Source organism: Camellia sinensis, chromosome 3 (assembly GCF_055761805.1).
Source record: "Camellia sinensis isolate YWXY chromosome 3, ASM5576180v1, whole genome shotgun sequence".
NCBI lineage: Eukaryota > Viridiplantae > Streptophyta > Magnoliopsida > Ericales > Theaceae > Camellia > Camellia sinensis.
This window is the reverse complement of record NC_138963.1, coordinates 122,574,658-122,601,046: the sequence shown is the minus strand read 5'-3', so window position 1 is coordinate 122,601,046 and position 26,389 is coordinate 122,574,658. Positions and strand designations below refer to the sequence as shown.

General features: G+C 34.4%; 1 protein-coding gene, 1 long non-coding RNA gene and 1 pseudogene across 2 annotated transcripts; 1 reads left to right on the top strand and 2 right to left on the bottom strand.

Annotated features, from left to right (window-relative positions):
- Window positions 1–6,147: 6,147 nt before the first annotated feature.
- LOC114286715 (adenylyltransferase and sulfurtransferase MOCS3-like) lies at window positions 6,148–12,224 on the bottom strand (annotated as a pseudogene).
- A 2,129-nt stretch (window positions 12,225–14,353) lies between these two features.
- On the bottom strand, window positions 14,354–15,252 carry LOC145821116 (uncharacterized). Its single transcript, XR_014363155.1, has 3 exons — window positions 15,132–15,252; window positions 14,939–15,049; window positions 14,354–14,511 (listed from the first exon to the last, which is right to left on the bottom strand). It is a non-coding gene; the product is annotated as an uncharacterized LOC145821116 (long non-coding RNA).
- Window positions 15,253–24,140: 8,888 nt separating this feature from the next.
- LOC145821808 (uncharacterized) lies at window positions 24,141–25,706 on the top strand. The gene is made up of 2 exons (XM_082918381.1): window positions 24,141–24,755; window positions 25,143–25,706. Exons 1-2 carry the CDS (start codon window positions 24,141–24,143, stop codon window positions 25,704–25,706), a joined length of 1,179 nt encoding a protein of 392 aa, XP_082774507.1.
- The last annotated feature ends 683 nt before the right edge of the window (window positions 25,707–26,389 follow it).

Genomic DNA, 26,389 nt, shown 5'->3' with positions numbered 1-26,389 from the left:
TTTTACCTTTCCTAGCCGAGGTCAAAGAGACCTTACCTGTCCGAAGCCTATGTTTTGATACAGGATCCTCGCCCATGCCCATGCCACCTTACTTGTTGTATACACCTTGACTTACCCTTGTCTTTTCCTTCTGACACCTTTTTAAGGAGATTGATTAGATGATGCCACATGTCCCAGTAGTGAGTTTAAGTCAGTTAGCAGTTGAGAAACCCATATCTTTTGCCATATCTTTGTCTCGAAGAGAGAGAAGCTCTAGGAAGAAGAAGAGGAAGTTCTTGGAGGGAGCTAGATTTACCAAGCTTGATTATTAGAGTTTGAACATTTGGATTTGTGTTTTGAGGTTAGATTCTTGATCTACTTTTGTTGTTCTTTATGTTAATCTGATCACATTGCTTGATCTAGTATGATTCATGAGCCATGAATTAATTTAAAGTTTTGTTTTAGAGAGAGAAAGTGATGTTCTTGTGCTCTTGAAGAAAAATCATGTTTTGATCCAAAAGTTTGTATCAAGTTCCATGTTTGTTTTCTTGAAATCTTCAAGTATGAGTACTTAGGTCCATGTCTTCGACCTCATATCATGAAATCTCAAATTTTGAATAAGAAGTTATGATTTTAGCATTCATGTTCATTATGTTCATGTTTTTCATGTTCTTCAAGAGGAAACCTAGATTTCCAGACTTCACTATGTCCCCAAGAGTGGTCACTGAGACCACTCTTGTCCAAACCTCACACCTAGGCCAAGCATTGCATCTCACCTTGGCCTATCTTGCATGATCACGTGCACCTTGGTCTATCTTGCATACACACTTAGGCCGATCACTATACACCTTTGCCGACACTTGGTAATATCTCGGGCGGGCAACCCATATCTCGGCCAAGGAGACCACACCTCGGCCAAGGGGTGTGGAACCTCGGCCAAGACCTCTTAGGTTCACCCTGCTAGGCCAATTCGACCCAACTCATCTTTGTGCATCCATTCCAAGACCTGGTTTGTACCCAGCATGCTTTTCCAATAAGAAAAACATTGATTTAACTCCTAGCACATGTTTTGACTTGGCTTTGGAAAGAAATGTCGGGATCTATTTTACTCATTTGAAGCTTGTTTTGGGAGTGCATTTCATAACCATCTTTGAGCATATCTTCTTACTTTCTTGAAGTGCATTCAATGGAATTACTCTGTGATTGTAGGTCTTGGATCTTTGCCCTAATTCCCTCAACCCAAGAACTATTATGAGTGGTATTTTAAATAAAGTCATGTTATAACATTTTGATAAAAGCTTTGCTTTGTTTTGAAAAAGTATTTGATCAAGCATAAATGATTATCCTTTAGTTTTTGTATCAAGTATTATGTTTGTTTTGATGACATTCTTGAAAGGTCCTTGTGTGCTAGGAGACTTTAATACAACTAGTACCCTTGTTTCAGATATCTCCCTTGCCATCGACAAGTGGGCTTGTTTAACTCATTCTAGGTTGGTTATTTCCTTGTTTTGTCAATGAATGTCATCTCTTGTATTATGTAGATGTTAGTAAACATCCCTTAAAGCTTTGAAAGACTTTTGATTGATGGACTTGGTTCATCCCTTGTTTTGTTACAAGTTATGATACGTATTGTTTTGGAAAAATCTCAGAGTGGTAGCTTGGATTTGAAAAAGAGGGCTGAAAATAGAAGGTGTGTGAAGAAGAAAAGTGGGTTTTGTAGAAAATCTCCATGGCTAACTCAAGCAACCAATGTATAGGTATCCAGCAATCATCTATGCCCATTTTTGCTAGAGAAAATTATGATTATTGGTGTGCGAGGATGAAGACCTTATTTCAATCCCAAGGTTTATGGAACTTGGTACAAAATGGGTATGATGAACTCGATTCAACAACTACATTAACTTCAACACAAGAGCAGTAACTAGAGGAAACCAGAAAAAAGGATGCTAACTCTCTGATGAGTTGTTTCCAAGAATCATTGAAGCCAAGAAATCAAAGGAAGCATGGGACATTTTACAACAAGAATTTCAAGGAGACAAAAAGGCAAGAATCATCAAACTCCAAACTCTTAGAAGGGAGTTAGAATATTTGAACATGAAAGAATCTGAAACTTTAACTGATTATTTTTCTAAACTGATGGAGATTGTCAATCAAATGAAATCATATGGTGAAAGAGTTGAACCAAAGAGAATTGTTGAGAAAATTCTAGTTAGTTTACCCGAAAAAATATAACACAATAGTGGGAATAATTGAAGAAACAAAGGATATCTCTTAAATGAGTGTCCAAGAATTGATGGGTTCTTTGAAAGATCATGAACAAAGGTTGTTAAAACAAGCAGAGAAGCCTTTGGAGAGTGCATTCCAATCAAAAGTTAATTTGAATTCTAAAAGTCATGGAGAATCATCAAGTAATGAACAAACAAGAGGGGAATCATCAAGAGGTGGTAGACAAGGAAGTGGAAGAAATTCATCAAGGGGAAGAGGTAGAAGCAACATTCATAGAAGTTCAAGTGTGGAAGAAAATACAAGGAAGTGCAGAATTTGTGAAATGGGAAATCATCTAGAGAAGGATTGTTGGTTCCGAGGGAAACCACAATGTTGTAAATGCAAGAATTTTGGCCACCTCCAAAAGGATTGCAAAGTCAAGAGCAATCAACAAGGTAATTTTTCAGAGGAGAAAGATGGAGAAGGAAACTTATTTTATGCTTGTCAAGCAACTTCAAAACACAAAAATGATGTTTGGTACCTTGATAGTGGGTGTAGTAATCATATGACAGGTGATAAGTCTATTTTCTTGGACATGGACACTTTAATTTGCTCTTAAGTTAAAATGGGAACTGGAGTGTTAGTAAATACAAAGGGAAAAGGAACCATAAGAGTTGAAACAGAGAAGGGGACTAAGTTTAGTCGTGATGTGTTACTTGTTCCAGACTTGGAGAAAAATTTGCTAAGTGTTGGACAACTTGTGGAACATAGATATGCAATCCATTTCGAAGTTAATAGCTGCACCATTCATGATAGAAATGCAAAACAAGTGGTGGCAAAAATTCAAATGGAGCAAAATTGAAGCTTCCCACTCACATTCAACTATGCTAGAAATGTTGCTTTGAAAGTTCATACGAATGATGAGTCATGGTGGTGGCATAGAAGACTTGAGCATTTGAATTTTCATAGTCTCAAAGTGCTTCACCAAGCGAATATGATCCAAGGACTTTCAAGTATTAAGGAAATACATGATGTTTGTAAGGGGTGTGCACTTGGGAAGCATCATCGGCAACCTTTTCCTAAAGGACTTGCTTGGAGAGCCAAAGAAATGTTAGAGTTAGTTCATACGGATGTTTGTGGGCCTATGAGAACTCCCTCCCATGCCCAAAACAAGTGCTTTATTCTCTTTATTGATGACTATACAAGGATAACATGCGTGTATTTCATGAGGGAAAGATTCAAAGTGTTCACTATTTTCATGAGGTTCAAGAGCATGGTGGAAAGGCAAAGTGGGCACTACATAAAGACTTTGAGAAGTGATAATGGAAAAGAATACAACTCTAAGGAGTTTGACAAATTTTGTGAAAATGAAGGTGTAGAAAGGCAACTAACAATGGGTTATACTCCATAACAAAATGGAGTATCTGAAAGAAAGAATCAAACAGTGATGGAAATGGCCAAATTTATGAATCAAAGAGTTTTTGGGCTGAAGCTGTTTACACATCAATGTACTTGATAAATAGGTGTCCTACCAAATCCATTTGGAATGAAACTCCCATAGAAGCTTGGAGCGGGAGAAATCCATCAGTAAAACATTTCAATGTATTTGGATGTGTTTGCTATGCTCAAATTCCAAAGGAAAGAAGAAGCAAATTAGTTGAAACAAGTGAGAAATGTATCTTTGTGGGATATAGCAGCAAATCTAAGGGTTATCGATTGTATAGCTTGAAGAAAAATCAGATAATAATCAGCTGGGATGTATTATTTGATGAGAATGCTTCATGGAATTAGGAAGAAGGTAAAATTGAGAAACAATCTGTCCTAGTTGATGAGAAGCAAGAAAATTCAACACATGAAGATGAAAATAATGAAGATTCACATCAATCCTCACCAAGGGTAGGTTCATCATCATCTTCCAGCTCTTCTCCAAGTTCAACCTCAAATTCTAATTCATTCCTACCTAGCTCATCTTGAAAAAAAAATGAGGAGTTTGAGTGATGTGTATGCTAGATGCAATTTTTGTGTAATGGAACCTAGAGGTTTTGAAGAAGCAATTAAAAAGGAAGCTTGGAACAAAGCAATGTAAGAAGAAATTGAAGTCATTGAGAAGAACAACACATGGGAATTGGTTGAAAGACCACAAGGCAAGGAAATCATTGGAGTGAAGTGGATTTATAAAGTAAAGTTGAATTCGGATGGTTTACTCCAAAGAAACAAGGCAAGGCTGGCTGCAAAAGGGTACACACAACCACCTGGAATCGATTTTCAAGAAACATTTGCACCGGTTGCCTGACTTGACACCATTCGAGCTCTCATTGCTTTAGCAGCCCAAAAAGGTTGGTCATTGTATCAACTTGATGTCAAATCTGTGTTTTTAAATTGAGAATTGAAAGAGGAAGTGTATGTTGAACAACCCCAAGGGCTTTTAATGAAAGGAGATGAAGACAAGGTGTATAAATTGAAGAAAGCATTGTATGGGCTAAAGCAAGCTCCAAGAGCATGGTATAGCCAAATTGATTTCTACTTCACCAACAAGGGTTTCAAGAAAAGCAAGTGTGAGCCAAACTTATATGTAAAAAATCAAGGTATGCCAATTCTTATTGTTGCCTTGTATGTTGATGATTTGTTATTTTCCGGTAATGATGAGATAATGATTGGAGAATTTAGAAATGACATGATAAGAAGATACAAAATGAGTGACATGGGTTTGTTGAATGATTTTCTTGGAATTGAAATCTATCAAGTCACTACAAGAAATTGCATTTTTCGCAACGCAACAAAATATGTTGCTAAAAGGAAAAATTCGTTGGCAAAGAGTTTTGCCGACACACAAAGCTACGTTGGCAACCCGTAGGCAAAAGTGAGTTGGCAAAAGTTTTTGCCGACGAAATTATCATTGCGTTGGTAAAAGTAATACCTTTAGCGACGAACATAGTCGTCGCTAAAAGCCACCATCCATCGTCGGTAATTTACCTTGCGTTGGTAAAAGTCATTCAAATATGATGATTGTGTGGCACTTTTCGCGACACAAATTTGCATGGGCAAAAAATATACTTTTAGCAACAACATATGCATCGGCAAAAGTAAACTTTTGGCGACACATTTACGTCGGTAAATGTTTCCATTTGCCGACGATTTGTTTGTCGCTAAAGCTTTACTTTTGGCAACAACAAATTAGCATTGACAAAAAATACACTTCTACCAACACAATATGAGTGGGGAAAAGTAACTTTTAGCGACACATATACGTCGGTAAATGTTGCCATTTGCCAACGATTTAGTTGTCGATAAAGCTTTAGTTTTGGCAACGACAAATTGGCATTGGCAAAAAGTACACTTTTAGCAACACAATATGAGTAGGCAAAAATAAACTTTTGGCTACACATTTACCGACAAGTTATTTGTCGAGAAAGTTTTACTTTTTTAACAACAACAATTTTACAACGGCAAAAATAATTGAAACTCATTTATAATTTTTTAAAAGATTTACAGTTTTACAAGAGGCATCCCTCAGGCACCACTATAACAAACTAATAACATTGATATGAAATCACACAAAATACCCCCTCCATACCCTTCCATCCAAAACACCAGCAGTTGCCCGAACTTACACCTAATGACAACCCCCATTAATGAAAACCTGATCTATTACAGATTGGACAAAAAGTCCTGCACCCTTCCAAACATCAACAACACCAGCAAACATCCAACAACAACACCGCAGCACCTCATCGTAACAATCACCATCACCGCAGCATCACCACAGCATCTCAACAACAACAGCAACATCACAGCAGCACCAGAAGAACAGCAGATTAGTATAGCAGATCAGCAAACTGATTCAACACAGATCATCACCAGTTCAGAAAACCATTTCAACTCAACAACCCAAACAAAATCATATAACCAAATCAGAATTGACGCAGCAACTAACCTCATTTACCAGAACAGTCAGAAAACAAATCAAACAAAACCAGCAACAAAACTATACAAAATGCTCAGAAATCAGTTTACCATGTTTGTCATCCATCAATTGTTCAAACAGCCCTCAAAACTATACAATTCTTAGTAACTTTTAAGCCATCAGGTTAACAGAATTCAAGTAAAAATTCAAACTAATTCACTGGCTGTCATGTTTACACTAGGAGAGTGAGTTATATAAAAACACTCAATTCAAGTACACCACAATGTTTACCAAGCTAACCTTATACCAATGCACTGGAAACAGTAAAAGTAACTAAGCATTGAGATTGTCCATACACCACAATGTTCACTGATGGCTCTCTTCATTGCTTTAGAATGTGACTGGTGCACTGAAATATGAAACAAAGTCGAATCACTTCACTCAGAACCATTAGTGGCAAATTTATTACACTCAAATCATTAAATTAGTCATGAGAAAGTCAACAAAATGCTTCTATAATGAAGGTACCAGTAAACAAGATCAGAAACATTGACCTCCTTCCCCCACCATCTGCTAGTGGGGAAAGAAAAGAAAAAAAAATATATATCCATCCCTACAATAAAATACCCGAGTAATGCACAATTAAAATCTTGAGATTGTTAACAACTCTCTCCTTGTATTCCTTGCCGCTTATTCTAGCTTCTGTAGGAAGCAGGTCTAGCTTCAATGGAGTCTGCAATCAATCGGAAGATGGTCACACGTGGGTGAGGAAGATAAGAGGAAATTTATGCACCCAACAGACTGATCTATAAAACCAAATAGACAATAAACCAGCTAGCAAGTTTGATGTCATTAGTATTACAACAAATGCTAATAAATGCATTCAGGTCATAAAATATGCTTAGTATCTCACACATAGAACAATACGGTACGTGCATTATGTTGCAATATGTGATTTGTTATGTCCACGTTCTCATGAGATTTGGTTGTTTCTCTAGGCTTCAGTCTTGAATAAATTCTACACTAGCGAGTATCAAAAGTTAAAACAAGGAAAGAGAATCAATATAGAACTCCACAATGAAATACGGATCCCTGGGTTTATAAAAAGAAGCACTTCAGAGAGAGATTGAGAGAGACTTGGGCTTGTAAATTGTAAATTCCATTTTGATATTTAGAGTGTATGACAACTTGGGTAACACACAAGAGATGAATTTTATCTTAAGCCAGTTCAATAGTTCACAGACAAAAATCTTCGGATCTATTTATGAAACAAGAAGTTGTGGCAGAGGAAAACATAAAAAATTTCACTTTTTAAGACCAAATAAATCTCAAGCAAGCTAATCAAAACACAATGTGCAGCCTAAAATGGAAATAAAAGAACATAAACATACCGTGGACAGGGGAGATTGTGTTAATTTCTTGTAGTCAAACTCTTGAAATTGCTTTTCGGTGAATGTCGCATTTTCACCACAAACTTCACATTGTGATGACCTCCCTCTGATCTTGACCTAAGCAAAATCATGGTACAAGGCTAATTGAAAAAAATGGGGAATTGACTGGGCATGTCCACTAAGTTCAACAAATATAGAGGATGTTTATGCTGGAAGAAAAATAAAAAAAAAATATAAAGTAGAGAATTTATTAATAGAAAACTGAATTTTTAAAACATACGATACGAATCTATGCAGTCAATGCATCAAAAAGAAGCATCCTTCTTGAGAGTGGTTCACCAACATCACTTGCAATCTTTATAGCTTCAAGGGCTTGGTGGCAGCCAATAATACCAGGAACTGTAAAATTATATAAAAGTAGAGCAAATAAATAAAAGAAATACATCACTTGCAAGCCAGGTGAATTTGCAAGGAAATAAGGACTGGACTGGAGACTCCAAATATGTACACAATAGCTTGCACATTAAAGCATCTTTCTTAGTGTCATCGTATGGCTTCCCATAGCAAGTTCAAGGTCCACCACATAAAGACAAAGTATCGTGTTAGGCAACTAAAAAACTGATAGCTGAGGAAAAAGAACACAAATCATGACACGACCACAATATGCAATGTTGTCAGCAAATCCTGCAAGGCACTGAGAATCTGCAGATCATCTTCTCAGTTATTCACTGTGCTCTGAGGTTTTCTGAGATCTTGTCCCAATCTCTAAAGGAACCCCGCAATCCTTTGCTAAGCCTTCACCTTTCAGTGAGCTGTCATAAATTTTGGCTCATCCAGGTTGTGGTAGTCAACATTGGTAATGTATTAAAGTGATTACATCCATGATTATGGAATGAAACCAAAAAAAAATATAAAAAAAAAAATTATGACTTCATTTTTCAAAACTTAAAGCAATTGAGATTATGGCTTTGAAAGTAGAGTCGAATTAGAGTTCTTTTTTTTGATAAATAATAAATTTTATTGAGAAAGCATCAAGATGATGCAACTAAAACAAAAAAACCAATAGAAGGAAACAAAACTCGCCTAACCAATTACATCATCCAAAAAATCAAGTCGAATTAGAGTTCTTGACCATCACTCTTACTTGCATTCCCTTTTGTGATACCCATTTATAATATATCAAAAATTTCACAATGAGATAAATTAGAAATATGGCTAGGAATACAACAACAAAAAACTTTAAACTTCACCTTTCAAAACTTATGTAATTGGGACAAAGCCTTCAAATGTAGAGTTGGGTGTTATTGACCATCAGGTCCATCACTCTTACATTCCCCTTTTGTGAATACCCACTCTTCTTGCTAATATATCTAAATTCTAGTAACGAGATAAACTAGAAATAAGCAAGGGACTCGAGAAATGCAAACAAGGACAGACAGCTAAAGGACAACTCCCAGGCAAACTCAGATTTTTCTCTCTTTAAATTCAAGATTGTAGGCAATATTTCTAATTGAATGGACTAAGACACAACATATTAATGGCTTACCAATTCCCAGAACACCACTATCAGAGCATCTTTGACATGCTGTCGTAGGAGGTTGAGTTGGAAATAGGCACCGATAACATGGACCTCCATTGTAATTGTAAATTGTAAGCTACACAAATGATTTGAGGATGCAGTTGCAGTAAGAATTTGAACAATATAAAAAAGAGTTAATTACATTCTGTAGTCCCAAATCCATATAAAGAGTTTTCCACATGTTCATATAGGAGTTAGTGAGAAAATTGCTAATACTGTTTTTTACCTGCCCTTCCAATCCTATAGCGGCACCTGATACAAGAGGCTGCATGCATAAACATTGAGGTTAGTAATCAGAAGATTAACATATGAAGACTAAACTATTTCATTGGATAATACATACAAGCTTGATCAAATCTGTCCTTAAATCTACGATTCTGATAAATAAATGAACATTTATGACAATGGAGCTAAAAGAGAATTCAGTGAATAACTAGGAGTAGAAGAACTGAAGGTCTGCCACCTTAATCATTTTAAGCAGATTCAGATACAAGTCAACATTTATAAGTCAACTTCATAATGTCTTTGCACAAGTTTTCTTTTTTATAAAAAGAAAACGAGGATAGCAGACAGCTTACCTTACCCAATACCACACAACAATCACTGATTAGATAACGGCTAGGAGCATTGTCTGTTGCATCTATTACTATGTCATATCTAGGAAGCATCACAGTCATGGAAATCAACATATTCCAGCTTTATTGACCCAAAAATACCAAATATACTATAACATCAAGAGGAAATCATAGCATATCAAATTAATTTTATCAAGGATACTTGCGCAAAATTTCTAAGGCATTGGATGTACATAAAGCTTTTTTGTGTTCCATAATCTGAATAGTAGAGTTAATCCTAATTTAAATTGTCGAGTTAGATACAGGCAAAAAGATAATATCACAGTAGTAGATATTCAAAGAGATAATTTGTGACATGACAATGTAAGATCGATCGTATCAAAATAACTGCACAGATACTGGAACTAATGACCAGGTTTTCAAAGTAGTCAGTCAATCCAGCGTTACATACGAGTGACAAGCAGCAGCAGCAGATTCCACTTTTGACTGACCAATATATGCTTCAGTATGGATAATCTGCAGTATAGTAATACAAGTTAGCTGATGAAGAATTACAAATTTGATTCTCTCTCTGGAAGCACTTATAGCAATATCATCATCATCTCCATCAAAGAAGATTTACAAATATCAGAATACAATTGAGAGTCCTACCTGCCTGTGCAGATTGTTGAGCTCAACTACATCATGATCGACAATACCTAAGCGACCTAGAAAGGTTTAAAAACAACAAAATAGTTAGTTTCCGAAACAAAAAGTCCTAATGTAAGATTATATATTATGATTCCATTGAAGCACCCATCCATTTAGAGTGATGTTCAAACCACTTTTGATTATTACAAAGCAAGCTTTTTTTCTTTTTTTCTTTTGGTCTGGTACAGATGAAGACAAGCTATCAATAACAAATCTCTATCAAGATCAGGACAGAAAACTTCTGAACCGGTCATAACAATAGACAGTTGATTCCTAACAACAACCAAAAATGCAAAGACTTATTGGGATCGCACAAAATATGCATCAATCAAATACCAAAAGAAAAGTCATGTAAATATAATATAATTGTCATTTGTGAATTCTCAATACAGATTGGTGTCATAAACAATAAGTGAGGGGGAGAAGAAATTTGACGGTGAAGGAAATGGACAAGGTATAAAGCTTGTTGAAAAACAAGAATGCTGCACCTTTTTGAGTTGAGAATCATGATCTGATCCCTGGTTTTTCTATTTGTCAGTGAGGAGATGGCCAAAGAAACATCAGACAACATCTTCTGAATTGTATCAGAAGAGTACTGCTGCAACACTAAAGGAGCAACTGCCTGGACTTGATGTTGCAAGGACAGAGTTTCGTTATTTGTCAACTCCGTCAACCACTGATTCAAGAATGCTTTAATCTGGCACCAAATATCACTTGTAAGCAATAGATCGAGCCGTTTGATCTGCAGAAATGCATCAAAGTTAACAGGTACTACTTTTATTTTATTTTATTTTTTTGGAGAGGGGGAGGGGGGAGACAGGAGGACGAATCAATAGGTAAATAGTTTGAAATCAAAATTTTTCATTGTGATATCTCCACCAATCACCTTCTCTTTCCAAGCTTCTGTTTCCTGAACCAGAAAATTTATTGCTCCAGCAGATGCAATTAATTGATATTCCAGGGGGACCATCCCCTCATGTCTTGATCCACCATGGATAGAATCTACCAAGCTGTTGAAGAAAAAATGTAACCAACATCAGATGGCATCAAGTCACTAGTATAAAATCAGGAGCAATCACATCAAAATGCTTCACCTGTTTATGTGATCTTCCATCATTATGTCTCTTATCACAAGGAAATAAGGCATCAATGACTGATTCTACAAGATTGTCAATAAAAAATAACATAGATAAAGTCAAAATGGCAACCTGAAAGTGGGAAAAGAGCAATAGACCCATTATCATCAAGATGTAACTCTGCTTTTACGGACTAATAACAGACAGTATTCAGAGCCGTGGAAGCATTTTAGTAGCTTTGAAGTTCTGTATTTTTTCATTACTTGTTGATAGCTTCAATCGGTAGAAAATAAAAGGAAACAATCCAGAAAAGTAATATAAACTATATCAATGACAACAGAAAAACTCAAAGACTAAAAATAAGATGGGGTGGGGAGAGGGAAAGGAAAGAGAGAAAAAAGAAGAATGGGGAAGGATTAACATTTATACTCGAATAAAATTACAAGTTTCCATCTCTAATACAATTATATTTGAATTTCCATCAAATTGTAACTAGTTTGTCTACTCACCACTTTTTGGTAATTTTTCTTAAAATAAACAGTCACAATGACAACTTGAATAATAAGATTCCTAAAAGGATTAAAAATTCATAACAAAACAAAAGTTCCATGTCTAGAAAATTAAGAAAAAAAAAAAAGGGTCCTAAAAAGAAATCTGAAATCATTATTATCATGGACAAAAACCCAAAGGATCAAAAAGGTTAAATGGTAAGTAGTACTAGAACATAGAATATAATGCAGATAAAATTATCCCAAACAAGAAGAGGAGGTAAAAGTACCAATTGGAGTGCAAGTCATATACAATACCCATTACAAATTCATTCATTTACAGCATAACTCATCCAAATTTAGGGTCTTTTGGATTTTGTTGACCTCTTATGTAACATGTCAACATAAATTCATCTGTTGTTCGCAATGATTCATTCTATCAGGTCCACTTGCATGTGGAACACCCCAACTTATTGTTCTAGATCTTCACGGCTTGCAACCTCCAAGTCATTCCCTGCACGTCAAAAAATATGATTTTGATAAATTTCACTAATTGCAACTCCATCAAGCATGTGCAAGGAAAATGTCAACTAATAACATAACAAAGAACTCTGTTTGCTGATTAAAAGTGGTTGGTGGCCCCGCAGCTGATGGCAACTATTACACTTTTAAGCAAATAACGGTGTCAATATTTCAGCAAGGAGAGCTGTACTTCAAGATACTTCAGTCATTTTCTCAATACTTAGGGCTACAAATGAGCCAAGCCAAGCTACTTAGCTCACTGAAAATTACTTGAGCTCCAGCTCAGCTCGAGTCAACTATATTACATAAACGGACTGAGCGCAATCTTGAACTTGAAAAGAAAAATAAATACAATAATATTAAAAATATATTAATTCACATATAATTGTGTTCATGAGGCTATTTGAAAAAGGGGGTTATAAAAGCTCACCATCTGGATCAAAGAAGAATACTTGCTTGATCTTTCCATTTGGAAGGGCCCTCTGGTGTGTTTCGATTCCCTTCTCCTGCACAACATAACCATGTATGTCTTATATGGAAAAGTAAAAGAGAATTATTTAGCTTGATGCAAATCACTGGTCCTAACTAGAGGAGGCGTGACTGTTTGTAGTACTTCAGAATTTCGTAGCCACTTCTCATTCTCCCATGAATGAGTACAAACAAGGGCAATCGAGTGTCCACTCTAAAAAATCATCTTGTCACTATCACATGATGAAGCTACCCTAGTTTTTACCTAAATTTCGTTTCTAGTCCAACAAGTACTTCAGCAATAAAAACCTATCTAGGGAACAAGCAAAGACCTTGCCAAACAGCTTCATGGAATTAAAAAAACATTAGATACTAATTTTTTAAGTACTAAAAGATAATTGGAACTTTGATTTCAAATGATATTTCATGGCATAAGTCATGGGTATTGGAAATACAAGTTGGTAAGCCCTTTCACTTTGCTGGGTTGATGGTGATCTCAAGGTGATAGTTGATTGGACTAAGTCCAGCTCGCTTGGTTCCTAGGGTAGTCATCTTATGAGAGGAGTCATGGAACCATCTATTCCTTGGAGGAGCAGATTAGTTGGGTTACAACCTAGAAGTGTTTCTCTAAAAATTGAGTGTTCTCAACCAAAAAACTTAAATAAAATAAATAAAAAATCTAAGAACAGAAAAGAAAATGAAATCCATATCAAATCAGTTTATTTTCTTGCAACTTCTCTCTAATTATGGAAGAAATATCCACAGCCTCTGCTTTCAGCAGAAGTTGCAGACAATTAAATTCCCAATGACAGTAAAGAGATTAGTAACCCTGAGGTATCACTCACTGTCATCTTCCTTTACATCAACAAATTCTCCGACTAGCGCGACGTCAACCCCAAAAATAATAATAATAATAATAACAATACACAACGTTTATTGTACAGTAAAACAATAGATAATACTCATCTTTATGTTCCAAATCTCAGTCCAAACCCCATGCCTGCAACCAGTAATAAAGAGGATATTAGCATCTTTCACTAAGTTCCAATATGCAATGCATTGCGATGCCATACAGAATTCACAAAAATAGAAGTGAGTATTGAAGATTCAAATTTAATGTGATGTGAGTCATATCTATAGTGAAGCTGATCCACACACCAGCCATTTTTCGGACTACTTATTATGGCTCTGTAGCTTTTTTGTCCATATAAAGAATGATGTGGCTACTAAGTACTACTTATTATGGCTTTGTAGCTTTTTTGTCCATATAAAGAATGATGTGGCTACTGAGTAAAACATCAATGCAACAATGATATCACGTCATCGTTCATATGCAAACAAAAATCACTCATCAATCAAAGTTTTATATTTTATTATTATTATTATTATTATTATTATTATTATTATTATTATTTTTTTTTTTTTTTTTTTTTTTTTTTTGTTTGGGGGGGAGGGGGTGACAAATGATAGGGATGATGATGGTTCAATACCTTCCCGGCAATGCCATCAACTGAAGTACCACCCGCAAAGAGAAGACCATTGTGAATACATAAAGAATGTATAGTTTGTTTCCCTAAGATTTTTCTCACACCAGAATAGAATGTAGCAGCTGTGTATTTGTGCAAATCCACCTCCTGCCATTTTTTCTCTAAATTTTCAGGACAAATAAGAATATTCTTAAGCTTTCTTTAGTAAGTACTAGAGAGTATCAATTGCAAAATTATTGGAAGTTCATAAGTACAAGCAGAGGGGTAACCTAGGGCAACCTTTATGCTACGTTTGGGTCTTGGATTTGTAGATAGAAAATAAAAAGGAAATGGAAAAAGATGGGAAAGGAAAATGAAGTAAAAGAAGATTTTTTTTCTCTCTTTTTTTGTTGGGCTTGGAAAATGAGAAGAAAATGCATACTTATTAATAAAATATAATTTTTTTTTTTATAAATTACCCATAAAAATAAATATTTATGAGTAATGTATTTCCCTCGACAAATCTAAGATCCAAACATAACCTTAATTGCAAGGCCAAATAGACTGAATCCAATCGATGTTAGAGAATGTTTACCAGGATACTGTAACCAGTGCAACCACAGTACAGCTTACTTCCAAACATTGCAAGGGACTTGACGGTTTTGTTGAAGTTAATATGCTTTATAACCCCAGACCAATTATAAATCTGCACAACACATTGTTCAACAAATCATTATCTTCTATGAATCACAAATGTTAATTTGTTGGAACAATCTAAGAAAGCTTGCCTTAACTCCTGTTCCTTGGGAGGAAAAGCATGCAACGTTGGAATTTGCTGTCAACTCGTGAACTGCTTCTTTCACATCATGAGCTTGAAGGCAGTGAATTTCTTCTTGCTTGATTGCCAAACCTTCAGATGAAAAAATAATTTGAAAACTTGTCTCAAAATGACATAAACAGAGTTCTAAAACGACTTGACGATTGCAGGACCTTAATTTTGGTAGTAAGCAACATGGCCAAGCGTAAATAAGACTTGAACGTGGCTCTCATAAATTTTTTTACTCCTAAATTTCAAGATATGAAGACTGATTTTAAATGGAGAGTGGCAACCTTAATGTTGTTGGATCTTGGATTTGTAGAGAAAAAGGAAGGGAAAAGTGAAAAAAAAACCCTCCTTCCCTTTCCCTTTCTCTCAACAAATCCTTCAACAAATCCAAGATCCAAACAAAACCTAAGGGTTTCACCACACTATTTTTTATGTGTTATATTCAATAAATTTTCATGGAGAACCAAACATTAGTGTTTATAACTACTTTTAATCTGATGTGTAGGCTATCATCATCAATTTTGAGTCACTAATCCCGTTCCCAAATCTATTCGTAATTATTTGCAAGTCAATCTTGTAACACTAATTCTACAAACTTAAGCAAACACAGCAAAAAGCTGCAAATGAAGGCTTCAAACCCATGATGCAAAAGATCCAGAGCTCGATTCTAAGATTCACCCAAAATGATGATCCACGCATTGAAACAAAAGATACCCAGATTGAACCCATCGCTTCACATATATCTCTTTGAAAACACAAATGCAAATATATATATACAGAGAAAGAGTGTGTAAGTAAGTACGTATAGTTACCTATTTAAGCATACGAAGATCAAAAGAAGGCCACTGAAGTGAGAGGATATAGAAGGATCTGGGGAAGTAGAGAGAGAGTGAGGATGAATCCGAACCCTAGGACTGTGATCTTGGCGAAATTGGATAAAACTCAACTGAAATCGAGAGAAATGAGAGTATGTATGTGTGTATTTTGAGTGTATAGGATTTGATTTTTGAAATGCAAAGGCTCTCTCTCTCTCTCTGTCTTTCAAAGGTGTCTCTTTTGTGTTGTGGTTGTGCTAGCGGCTTTCAAATCCATTTTCCTGGTCACTCCGCGTTTAGAGAGAGAGAAACACATACATTGAGAGATTGATTTGGGGAGATTTGATGAGGGAAAAAAAAGAGAGGGAATTTTAAGAGGGAGACCGCCGATCAGTAGATTACCCCCAAAAAAATAAATAAAATAAAATAAAATGAAGTATTCAAAACAATTTTTAGATTTGTTTTTTTTAAAAAATAAAATAAAATAATCTCTGAGCAATAAAAATTAAAATTATATTTTTAAAATTTTAAAAAATATTTATGATCTAAAAGATTAAAAAAAATTCAAAAAAAAAATTAGATTTGTTTTTTTTTTTTTGAAAAAATTAAAAATAATTTGAAAGCAATAAAAATCAAAAATTATATTTTTAAAATTTTAAAAATATTTATGACCTAAAAGATAAAAATATACAAAAATAATAAGTTTTTTTTTTCACCCAATTTTTTTTTTAGTTTTTTAGGAAAAAAAAAAATTGAAACTAGTTTCTGAAAATAAAAACAAACATATTGAAATTGATAATCTAACCATATTCTTTGAAAAAGTTTAAATTATCTCAAATTAGTCATCTCAACTTAAGAGTGTGTTTGGGCTCAATGGATTCATTTTGTGATCTAATTCAATGATCATTTTAATTTTACAATTCAGTAACTAAAATATTTAAAACTCTTTCAAAAATTATAATCAAAAACACAAATCACTAAATCACATCATTCCACTAGCAAAACTTTTACCGACGAATAGTGTCATCGTCGCTAAATGGTTAACTCTTTGCCCATGCCAACTTGTCGTCGCCAAAAGTAAGCACACTAATAGCAACGCTCATTATGTTGCTAAAACATAAGCCTCGTAGGTAAAAGTTTTGAAATTTTGGCGCCAACCAAAAATTTTGGCGCCAAAATAATTATATGCCTTTTTAGCAACGACAACAAATTGCGCCAGTAAAGGTATACTTTTACCAACGAAATTGATCACTGTGTCGCCAAAAATATACTTTTGGCGATGAAAAATTGACGTCGTCGCCAAAAGTAGTCGCCAAAAGTGCAATTTCTTGTAGTGAGTTGAAGATGGAATATTTATTTCTCAAAAGAAATATGCTGAAAATATTTTAATGAAATTTGGCATGAGTGGTTGTAAGCCCATGGCCACACCACTAGTTGTGAATGAAAAACTTAAAAAGGAAGATGGAGAGAAAAAATTCGATGGTTTGTTGTATAGAAGCTTGGTTGGAAATTTGTTGTATCTTACAGCTACAAGGCCGAATATAATGTATGCTGCAAGTTTGCTTTCTAGATTTTTGAATAATCCCAGCCAAAAGCATCTTGGTGCTGCAAACAAGTTTTGAGGTATATTCGAGGCACAACCAGTTATAGTATCAAGTATTGCAAAGATTCAATTGTGAAATTGTTTGGTTTTTGTGATAGTGATTAGGGTGGCTGCACTGATGATATGAAAAACACCTCCAGGTATGCATTTTCCTTGGGTTTTGGAGTATTTTCTGGGGCAACAAAGTAGCAACAAAGTGTGACGCAATCATCTGCAGAAGCTGAATATGTTTCAGCGGGTTTGGCAATTTCCCAAGCAATTTGGTTGAGGAGAATACTTGAAGATGTTTGTGAAAAGCAAGAAGATGGTACATAAATTTTTTGTGACAATAAATCAACCAATGCCATGGCTAAGAATCCTGTTTTTCACAGTCGCATTCGTCATATTGCAATTAAAGATCATTTTATTCGGGAAGCAATTGAAGAAGGTGAAGTGCAACTCAAATTTTGCATGTCAGATGAACAAATTGCAAATATATTCACTAAGGCTCTTTCCAAAGAAAAGTTCCAGCATTTCAGAGAGTTGCTTGGAGTTATGGAGCAGCACATTAGGGGAGAGCAATGTTGATATAATGTGCTTGTTTAATTTTATATCAAAATAATCACTTATGCTTATTTATTTCTAGTTATGTTTTGGGTTGGGTTTTGTTAATTAGAGTTAATGTATGTGGAGGAAATTTGTCCAGATGTGTTATTGGTACATGGGTTGATATAATTTCAAATATAAAGCTTGTAAGGGAAGATAAAAAGTTAATAGAAAATATGCTAAAGGGGCTGCTCAACTGTGACCCCTCTTCTCCCCTGTTTTGCTCTTCTTCTTCCCTATTTTCTACAGGAAAAATTAAATCTAATTTTATATGTTTTTAGATTGATTTCCTTGTAGTTTAAACACACACTTGCTTCCAAAACACTCAACAAGATGTTCTGTAATATGGAGGAATGCCTTTGTATTCCCTCTTTACTTAGGCATAAAGAGCAATAAAGAGCCTTTGGTTATTGGGTATTAAATGTTGGGTGAGAAGAAACTTAGATCGGGGATTTTATGTAACTTTACTATTGTATTCTTCACTCTTGTAATGATAAAATTATAGTTTGCCACGATTTAGGGTGGATCCCAATGTGATATATATACTAGTGTTTGATCCGTGCTACGTACATATTAAAGTAATAAATTATTCATGAAAAATAATCAGCTTGTTTGGTTTTGGTTTTCATAAAACACTTTTTTAGAAAATTTTACTTTTTTATTTTTTGTATTTTTTTGTTTTCAATGAATTTTTTTAAATATTTTAAGTAATTTTTTTTTAATTTTTAGACAGACCTAACATAAATACACTTAAAAAGTATAATATTTGTGAATTTTTTTTTTTTAAATTCACTAAATACCAAAAATATAAATAAAAAAAGGCGAAAATTCAGTATATTTTTTGTATTTTTCTATATTTATTAATTTTTTAAAATATTTTTCACAAATATTTTACTATTTAGATATATCTAAGTAAGGTGCATCTAAAAAAGTAAAACAATTGCTTAAAATTTTAAAAATATTCACTAAAAATAAAAAAGAACAAAAAATAAAAAAACTCAATTTTCAGAAAACTAAAACCAAACAAACTAAATAATTATGACACTCATTTTTTATTATTTTATTTCTTAGTAATAAAATTTTATTTGTAAATCAAAAAATATAGAATTATTAAAAAAAAAATGAAATTAATGAACAAAGATCAATGTTACAAATATTACTAAAAACACATGTGTGCAAGCATTATTGGGTGACAAGTATTATTATTATTTTTGGCATCCAATTATATTTAGCCTCTTGTACTTTTCATAATAGTGTTAGTATTTATAGAATTGTTCATGAATAAATAGTTTAACTTCTTTTTATTGTGTCTTCAGCCTTGGTTGTCCCACTATCCTTCCTTAAGTTTAAGATAACTTGAACAATCCTTGATTTGGATGAGCTTTTCCCTTTCAACAGAGTTCCCCAATTGAAGTCCCAAAATGTTATTCAATTCACAAAAATTATCATTTTTTTTTCAATGTGGACTTAAACCTCTATTTGGAATTAAAATCATCAATAATTACGAAATTACATTAAAACATGTTCATCATCAACGTATAACGTATGCATTCAATCATATATATTATTAAAAGTAGTTTTTTTTTTTTTCATTCTTAGGTTGCACATTATAAATGCTTACTTTTTTTCTAAGAGAACCACGTCAACATGTATTTTTCTTAATTACATATAGAGTAAACATAATTTAAATTATACTAACTTTACTTATTTTATATAAATTCTATTTGACAAATATTTTTTCTCATATATTTTTCATGATAAATTGAGATAATCCACAAACTCAATACTAATTTTTCTTTTAACATTTTTTTCTTAATTCTTTCAAGGGTATTAGGATTTTTTTTTAATGCTAAATTACCTTCTATTTTTTTTTCCGTGTATTATTCTATATTTAAATTTTATATTCATTCTGTATATAAAATTATATGTCCTTTCCTACCTTATTTCTCTTTTTTTTTTTTCTTTTTTCTTTTTTTTCCCCTTGTAGGCTTCACGTTTTGGCTCACAGTCTATTATAGAGAAAGGGTGGAGCAGAAGGTTCAGACTTGAAGCCAAGAAATTGGAGCTAGTGGTCTAAACTAAAGCTCATTGATTTTTATTTTATCTAGCCAATGTAGCTTCAAATTGGTGGATCTTGACAGAGTCGATCTGTCTTGATGAAGTTGATGCAAAGGTGGTGGTGCACATGTGGTGTGATAAATTTAAACAGATTATTTCTTTTTCTTCCTTTATTCTATGCACTATTCTACATCCAGTACCAATAATATATTATGAATTTATCCTTTAAATTTTTTATTGATTCTATATATAAAATTATTCTTTCTTTTCTACATTATTTTATAAAATCACAACTCACAGGGAAAAAAACCTGCACAACAATGCTACACTCTCAAAGAATATCTAAGGTTTCGATTTACTGATTGAGTTATTTTTTCAGTTGTTGAACAGTAAGTTCTTTTCTGTTTTGACATCATTCTACAAATGATTAATTACTTCATACACTGAGATATATCTATTGTTTGAATATTTTCATTATTATTATTATTATTATTATTATTATTATTATTATTGGTTTAGGTATTGTTATATAATTCTTTTTAGTTAGTCGTTATTGAGTTGTCTTATCTAGTTGTTATTTTAATTTAATTAAGAATGTTTATTTTACAATCTTATAATTATATATATATATATATATATATATACACATCATATAAAATCATTATATGATAAATTAATTACAACGTGTTTATATTTAATTTTTTTAATTACTTTTATATAATTTCTATTTCTACATATTTTTTATTTTCCAAATGAATATAAAAGAAAATTAAATGGTTAGAGTTACTTTTAATTTTATGTTACTAATTCTTCTTCTAATTTAACTATAACTTTTAATATCAAAATCAGTATTTATTTTACTATTTTATAATTTAATATATGTCGTATAAAATTATTATATAATAATTACACTTTTATAAATAAAAAAAAAAGAAGAAAAGAAAAGAAAGAAGATTCATATATTGGTGATTTTGATCTAATCATCTCTTGGAGGTAAGATTTTTTTATGGTACTCCAAACTATTCCTTTCTACAAGTATCTAGTGCGTGGTTTGGGTGTGCGTGTTTGGGTCTAATATGTGATAAGCAATCCTATTGGCTTTGACTTCTAACAACTATGGGTTTATATATGTTAAAAAAAAAATAATAACAATAGAATAGATGAAGTCTTGAAGATTGAGGAAGCTGTATTTTGGGGTTTGGGGTTTTGGATTTTACTTGTAGACTATATTATTAGATTATTATATTATAAAGAAAAGAATGATAGATGCATCATGGTGATCAATAATAATTGTTTACGTGGTATAATATTTTAGTAGGTTTGTGTGATTGAAGTGGTGGAGCTGGGTGTTTAGAGTTAGTATTGGAATATTATTTTTAGTGTTTGAGGTAAGTAACCCTCTATCACTGTTGGTTTATTTTTAATCCTATCGAATCGTTTAAAATCATAAATATTTATTCGTAACTTTCTTGTTCTCTTAAAATAAAATATGGGTCAAGTATAAAACAACATCAAATATTATTATGAAAATTATTTGAATATTCGGTGAAACTATTCTGAAAATTATACTAAACGTTTATTCTGAAAATATGGAATGTTTTATTTAAAATTGGTGTATTGTGTGAATTTTGAACATCACTCTAGTCTGACTATGATTTGGACTCTTGCCAATGGGGGTTTTTTATTGGCACAGAAACTAGCTTCTTTTGGGGCTTTACCACCAGCCTATGTGTGGTTCTGCGCCTTGTCACGGGCTAAGTGACCGTAGTCATTAAGACTTGGGTTTTGTGAATCAATCATTGAACCATCTGAATATCGATCTATCAATTTTGGATAACGAAATTTCATCGAGTTATCCCATTGACTTTTAATTAAAATGTATTGCTACACTGTTTATTTTCAGCTATAAAACCATCTTACAAATAATCGTGTCATTTATTGATTTGTATCAAAAATTATATTTATTGGTTATCGACTATTTATTTACTTCTTTTTGATATACTTGATCTAGCTGGCAGTGATGGTTGGTTATTTACTAGGCTGTCTAGCTTACTCTTATTTTATTTTTTTCAGATTCTGAAGAGTAGAGCTGCGCGAGATTTTTTTTACATGTGGGAGTGCCGAGAGTAGGACTATGATTTAAGTACTTGGATTATTTGTTTTGTTAATGGATTTTATTAGTGGACTTGGTGGATAATTTCATATGAGAAGAATAATCAATTTTTTATGGATTTTAGTATTATGATAATTAAGGATTTAATTGGAGTATTTTACATTGTTAGTTATGTGTTCGACTCTTAGCCTTGCATGCTCACTTAAATGAGTGTGCGGCGTTGTCACGGAGCTTGGGACGTGACAATTTAGTGGTATCAGAGCCAGGTTGTAATTTTAAAGGCTGGTATAGGATAGTGGTGAGATTGGGTAGATGTAGGATTGGGAACGCTTATAATTTGATATAATGTTAATTTTATTATTATTATTTTTTTTTTATTTTTTTTTTTATGTTATAGGAGCTTGAGAATAGAATAAGATGAGGTTTTATTATTGATGCATTTAGGTTGCGATGGAACATGAGGAGACATTGGCAAATATGGCTAGGAACACACGTTAGGGTCAAATGAATCGACAGACTGGTAGTAACAATCGGCGAGGGAACGTGACTAATAATGGTAGCGGTTCTCAAGTAGTCGGAGGAAATCAGGGGCAAGAGTTAGGACAACAAGAACAAGCTGCAATCCCCAATCCAATTGACATGGTTCAAGTGCTTCAGACGTTGGCCGGGGTGGTGCAACAACAAACCACCATAGGGAATAACTTGACTAGACTTGTGGAGCAACAACAGCGGATGCAGCCAGGCATTGGGCCACAACTAAGGCCACGTTGTAACATTACTGAGTTTAAGAAGATAGCCTTGGCATTTGACGGAGCCACAGACCCTTTGGAGGCTGAAAAATGGTTGACAGAAATGGAAAAGTTGTTTCCTGTTTTTAAGTGTACGGATGATCAGAAGGTGACCTATGCTACGTTTATGCTACAAGGGATAGCTAATGATTGGTGACAGATGGAGAAGCGCATACACGAGCATGATGCCAACCCCTATACATGGGAAAGGTTTAAGAATGCATTCAATGAGAAATACTTCCCTAGGAGTGTTCGTCTACAAAAACAGAGGGAATTTTTGAAGTTAGAGCAAGGGAATAAGACGGTTATAGAATATGAAGCTGAGTTTACGAAGTTGTCTAAATTTGCAACAGCATTTGAAACAGATGAGGATAGCAGAGCACGAAAGTTTGAAGGTGGGCTAAGAACGAACATTATGCAACAGGTGGTTCCTTTCGAGTTACCTACTTTTGGAGCAGTGTTGAATAAGGCTTTGTTGGTTGAGAGTGGCTTCACTAGAGCCCAAGAAGAGAAAGAAGAGAATTATAAGAAGAGGCCTAGTTCTTCCAACTTCCAAACTAACAGTTCAAAGGGCAATGCTAAGAGACAAAACACTCCTTCGGTTGGTAGTTGGGGAAGTCGAACTTTGGGTAGTAGTGTTGATGAGAAGAATGATCGGGTACAATGCACTAGGTGTAATGGATTCCATCGGGATAGTGAGTGTCGTTGGAATACTGGGGCTTGTTTCTCTTGCGGGCAACAAGGGCACAGGATAGCTGATTGCCCTAACCGGAAGGGGCATGAGATTAAACAGAAGACATGGACAAATAAAGGAGCATCAACAGACAAAGGGTCTTCAGGAAGTCAAAAGAAAAATGGAGGTCATAAGCCAAAGACTCAGGGTTGAGTGTACGCACTCACGCAACAAGATGTTCAGACTTCCAACACGGTGGTGTCAGGTACTGTTTTAGTGTCTTCTGTTTATGCACATGTGTTATTTGATTCTGGTGCTACAAATTCATTTGTGTCTATGGGATTTGTTGAGAAACATGGATGGAAATGTGTCTCTAGAGAGATCGACTTATGTGTTGAAACCCCGATAGGAGGTGTTATGGTTGCTGACTTAATTTGCAAATCTCGTGTGGTTAGTATAGATGACAGAAAATTGCTTGTAGACTTAACTGTTTTAGATATGCGGGACTTTGACATAATTCTTGGAATGGATTGGTTAGCAACCAATTATGCTTCTGTTGATTGTCGAGGAAAAAGGGTAGTATTTCAGATTCCTAATCAACCAGAATTTTGTTTTGTGGGTAGTGGAGTTAGCACTCCTCTTTTGGTCATCTCAGCTTTGCAAGCTAGACGATTGTTAAGGAATGGGTGCGAGGGCTATTTAGCTTCTGTGAGAGATACCCGTGAGACTGAATTGAAGTTAGAGGATATTCTAGTTGTGAAGGAATTTCCCGATGTTTTTCCTGAAGAGTTACCGGGGTTGCCACTAGATAGAGAGATTGAGTTTGCCATTGAATTGATACCCGGTACGGGTCCTATCTCCAAGGCTCCGTATCAGACGGCTCCAGCAGAGTTGAAAGAGTTGAAGGAACAGTTACAAGAGTTATTAGATAGGGGCTCTATTAGGCCTAGTGTTTCTCCTTAGGGTGCGCCCGTTTTATTTGTGAAAAAGAAGGATGGTAGTTTTCGCCTTTGTATTGATTATCGAGAGTTGAACAAGGTGACAATCCAAAATAAATATCCTTTGCCTAGGATAGATGACCTATTTGATCAATTGCAAGGAGCACAAGTCTTTTCTAAGATTGACCTTCGTTCTGGCTATCATCAGTTGAAGGTTAAGGCGGAAGATATACCTAAGACAGCCTTCCGAACTAGATATGGGCATTATGAATTTTTAGTGATGCCATTTGGGTTGACCAATGCGCCTGCAGTTTTTATGGATTTAATGAACAGAGTATTTAAACCCTTCTTAGATCAGTTTGTGGTAGTTTTTATTGATGACATTCTTGTGTACTCGAAGAGTAAAGAGCAACACGAAGAACATCTGAGAATAGTGTTGCAGATATTAAGGGAGAAGAAGTTATTTGCTAAATTAAAGAAGTGTGAATTTTGGTTGGAGAGTGTAACATTTTTGGGTCATGTGATATCTAAAGATGGGGTGTCTGTTGACCCCAAGAAAGTGGAGGCGCTGGTGGAGTGGAATCGGCCTACTAGTGTCACTGAAATTCGTAGCTTCTTGGGTTTAGCAGGATATTATAGAAGGTTTGTTGAGAGATTTTCCCAAATTTCTATGCCTTTAACTCGTTTAACACAAAAAGGGATTAAATTTGAGTGGTCTAATGATTGTGAGAAGAGTTTCCAAGATCTAAAGAGTCGAATGGTGTGTGCTCCAGTACTTATAGTTCTGCCCGGAGATGAAGGTTTTACCATCTATAGTGATACATCGAAGATGGGCTTGGGTTGTGTCCTGATGCAGAACGATAAGGTAGTGGCATACGCGTCTAGGCAGTTGAAGCCATATGAGCAGAATTATCCTACGCATGATTTGGAGTTGGCTACCGTGGTGTTTGCATTGAAAATCTGAAGGCACTACCTGTATGGGGTGAAATGTGAGATATTCACTGATCATAAAAGTTTGAAGTATATTTTCACTCAAAAAGAATTGAATATGAGGCAAAGGAGATGGTTGGAGCTATTAAAGAACTATGATTTGACTATCAATTATCATCTAGGAAAAGCCAAGGTAGTGGCGGATGCCTTGAGTAGAAAGACCCCAAGTAATTTGGCTACCTTGATCACTGACCAAAAGAATATCTTGGAGGACTTGCAGAGGTTGAATATTGAGATTAGATGGCATAACCATGGAGTGCAATTGGCAAACCTTAGGGTTCAACCCACATTGATTGATAGAATTAAAGATGCTCAAGGAAGAGATCCTCAGTTGCAAAAACTTAAAGCTGAAATGGAAATAGGGCTACAGATGGAATTTTGTATGCATAAAGATGGAACCTTGAGGTTTGGAGAGAGGTTTGTGTGTGCCTAATGATTTGGAGCTCAAGAGAGATATCCTAAAAGAAGCTCACAGTTCAGGATATACGGTACACCCAGGGAGCACTAAAATGTATAAAGACTTGAAGAGGAACTTTTGGTGGAATAATATGAAGAGGGAAATTGCTCAGTATGTTGCTCAATGTTTGGTATGTCAACAAGTGAAAGTGGAACATCAGAGACCTGCAGGTAAGTTACAACCTCTTCCTATTCCTGAGT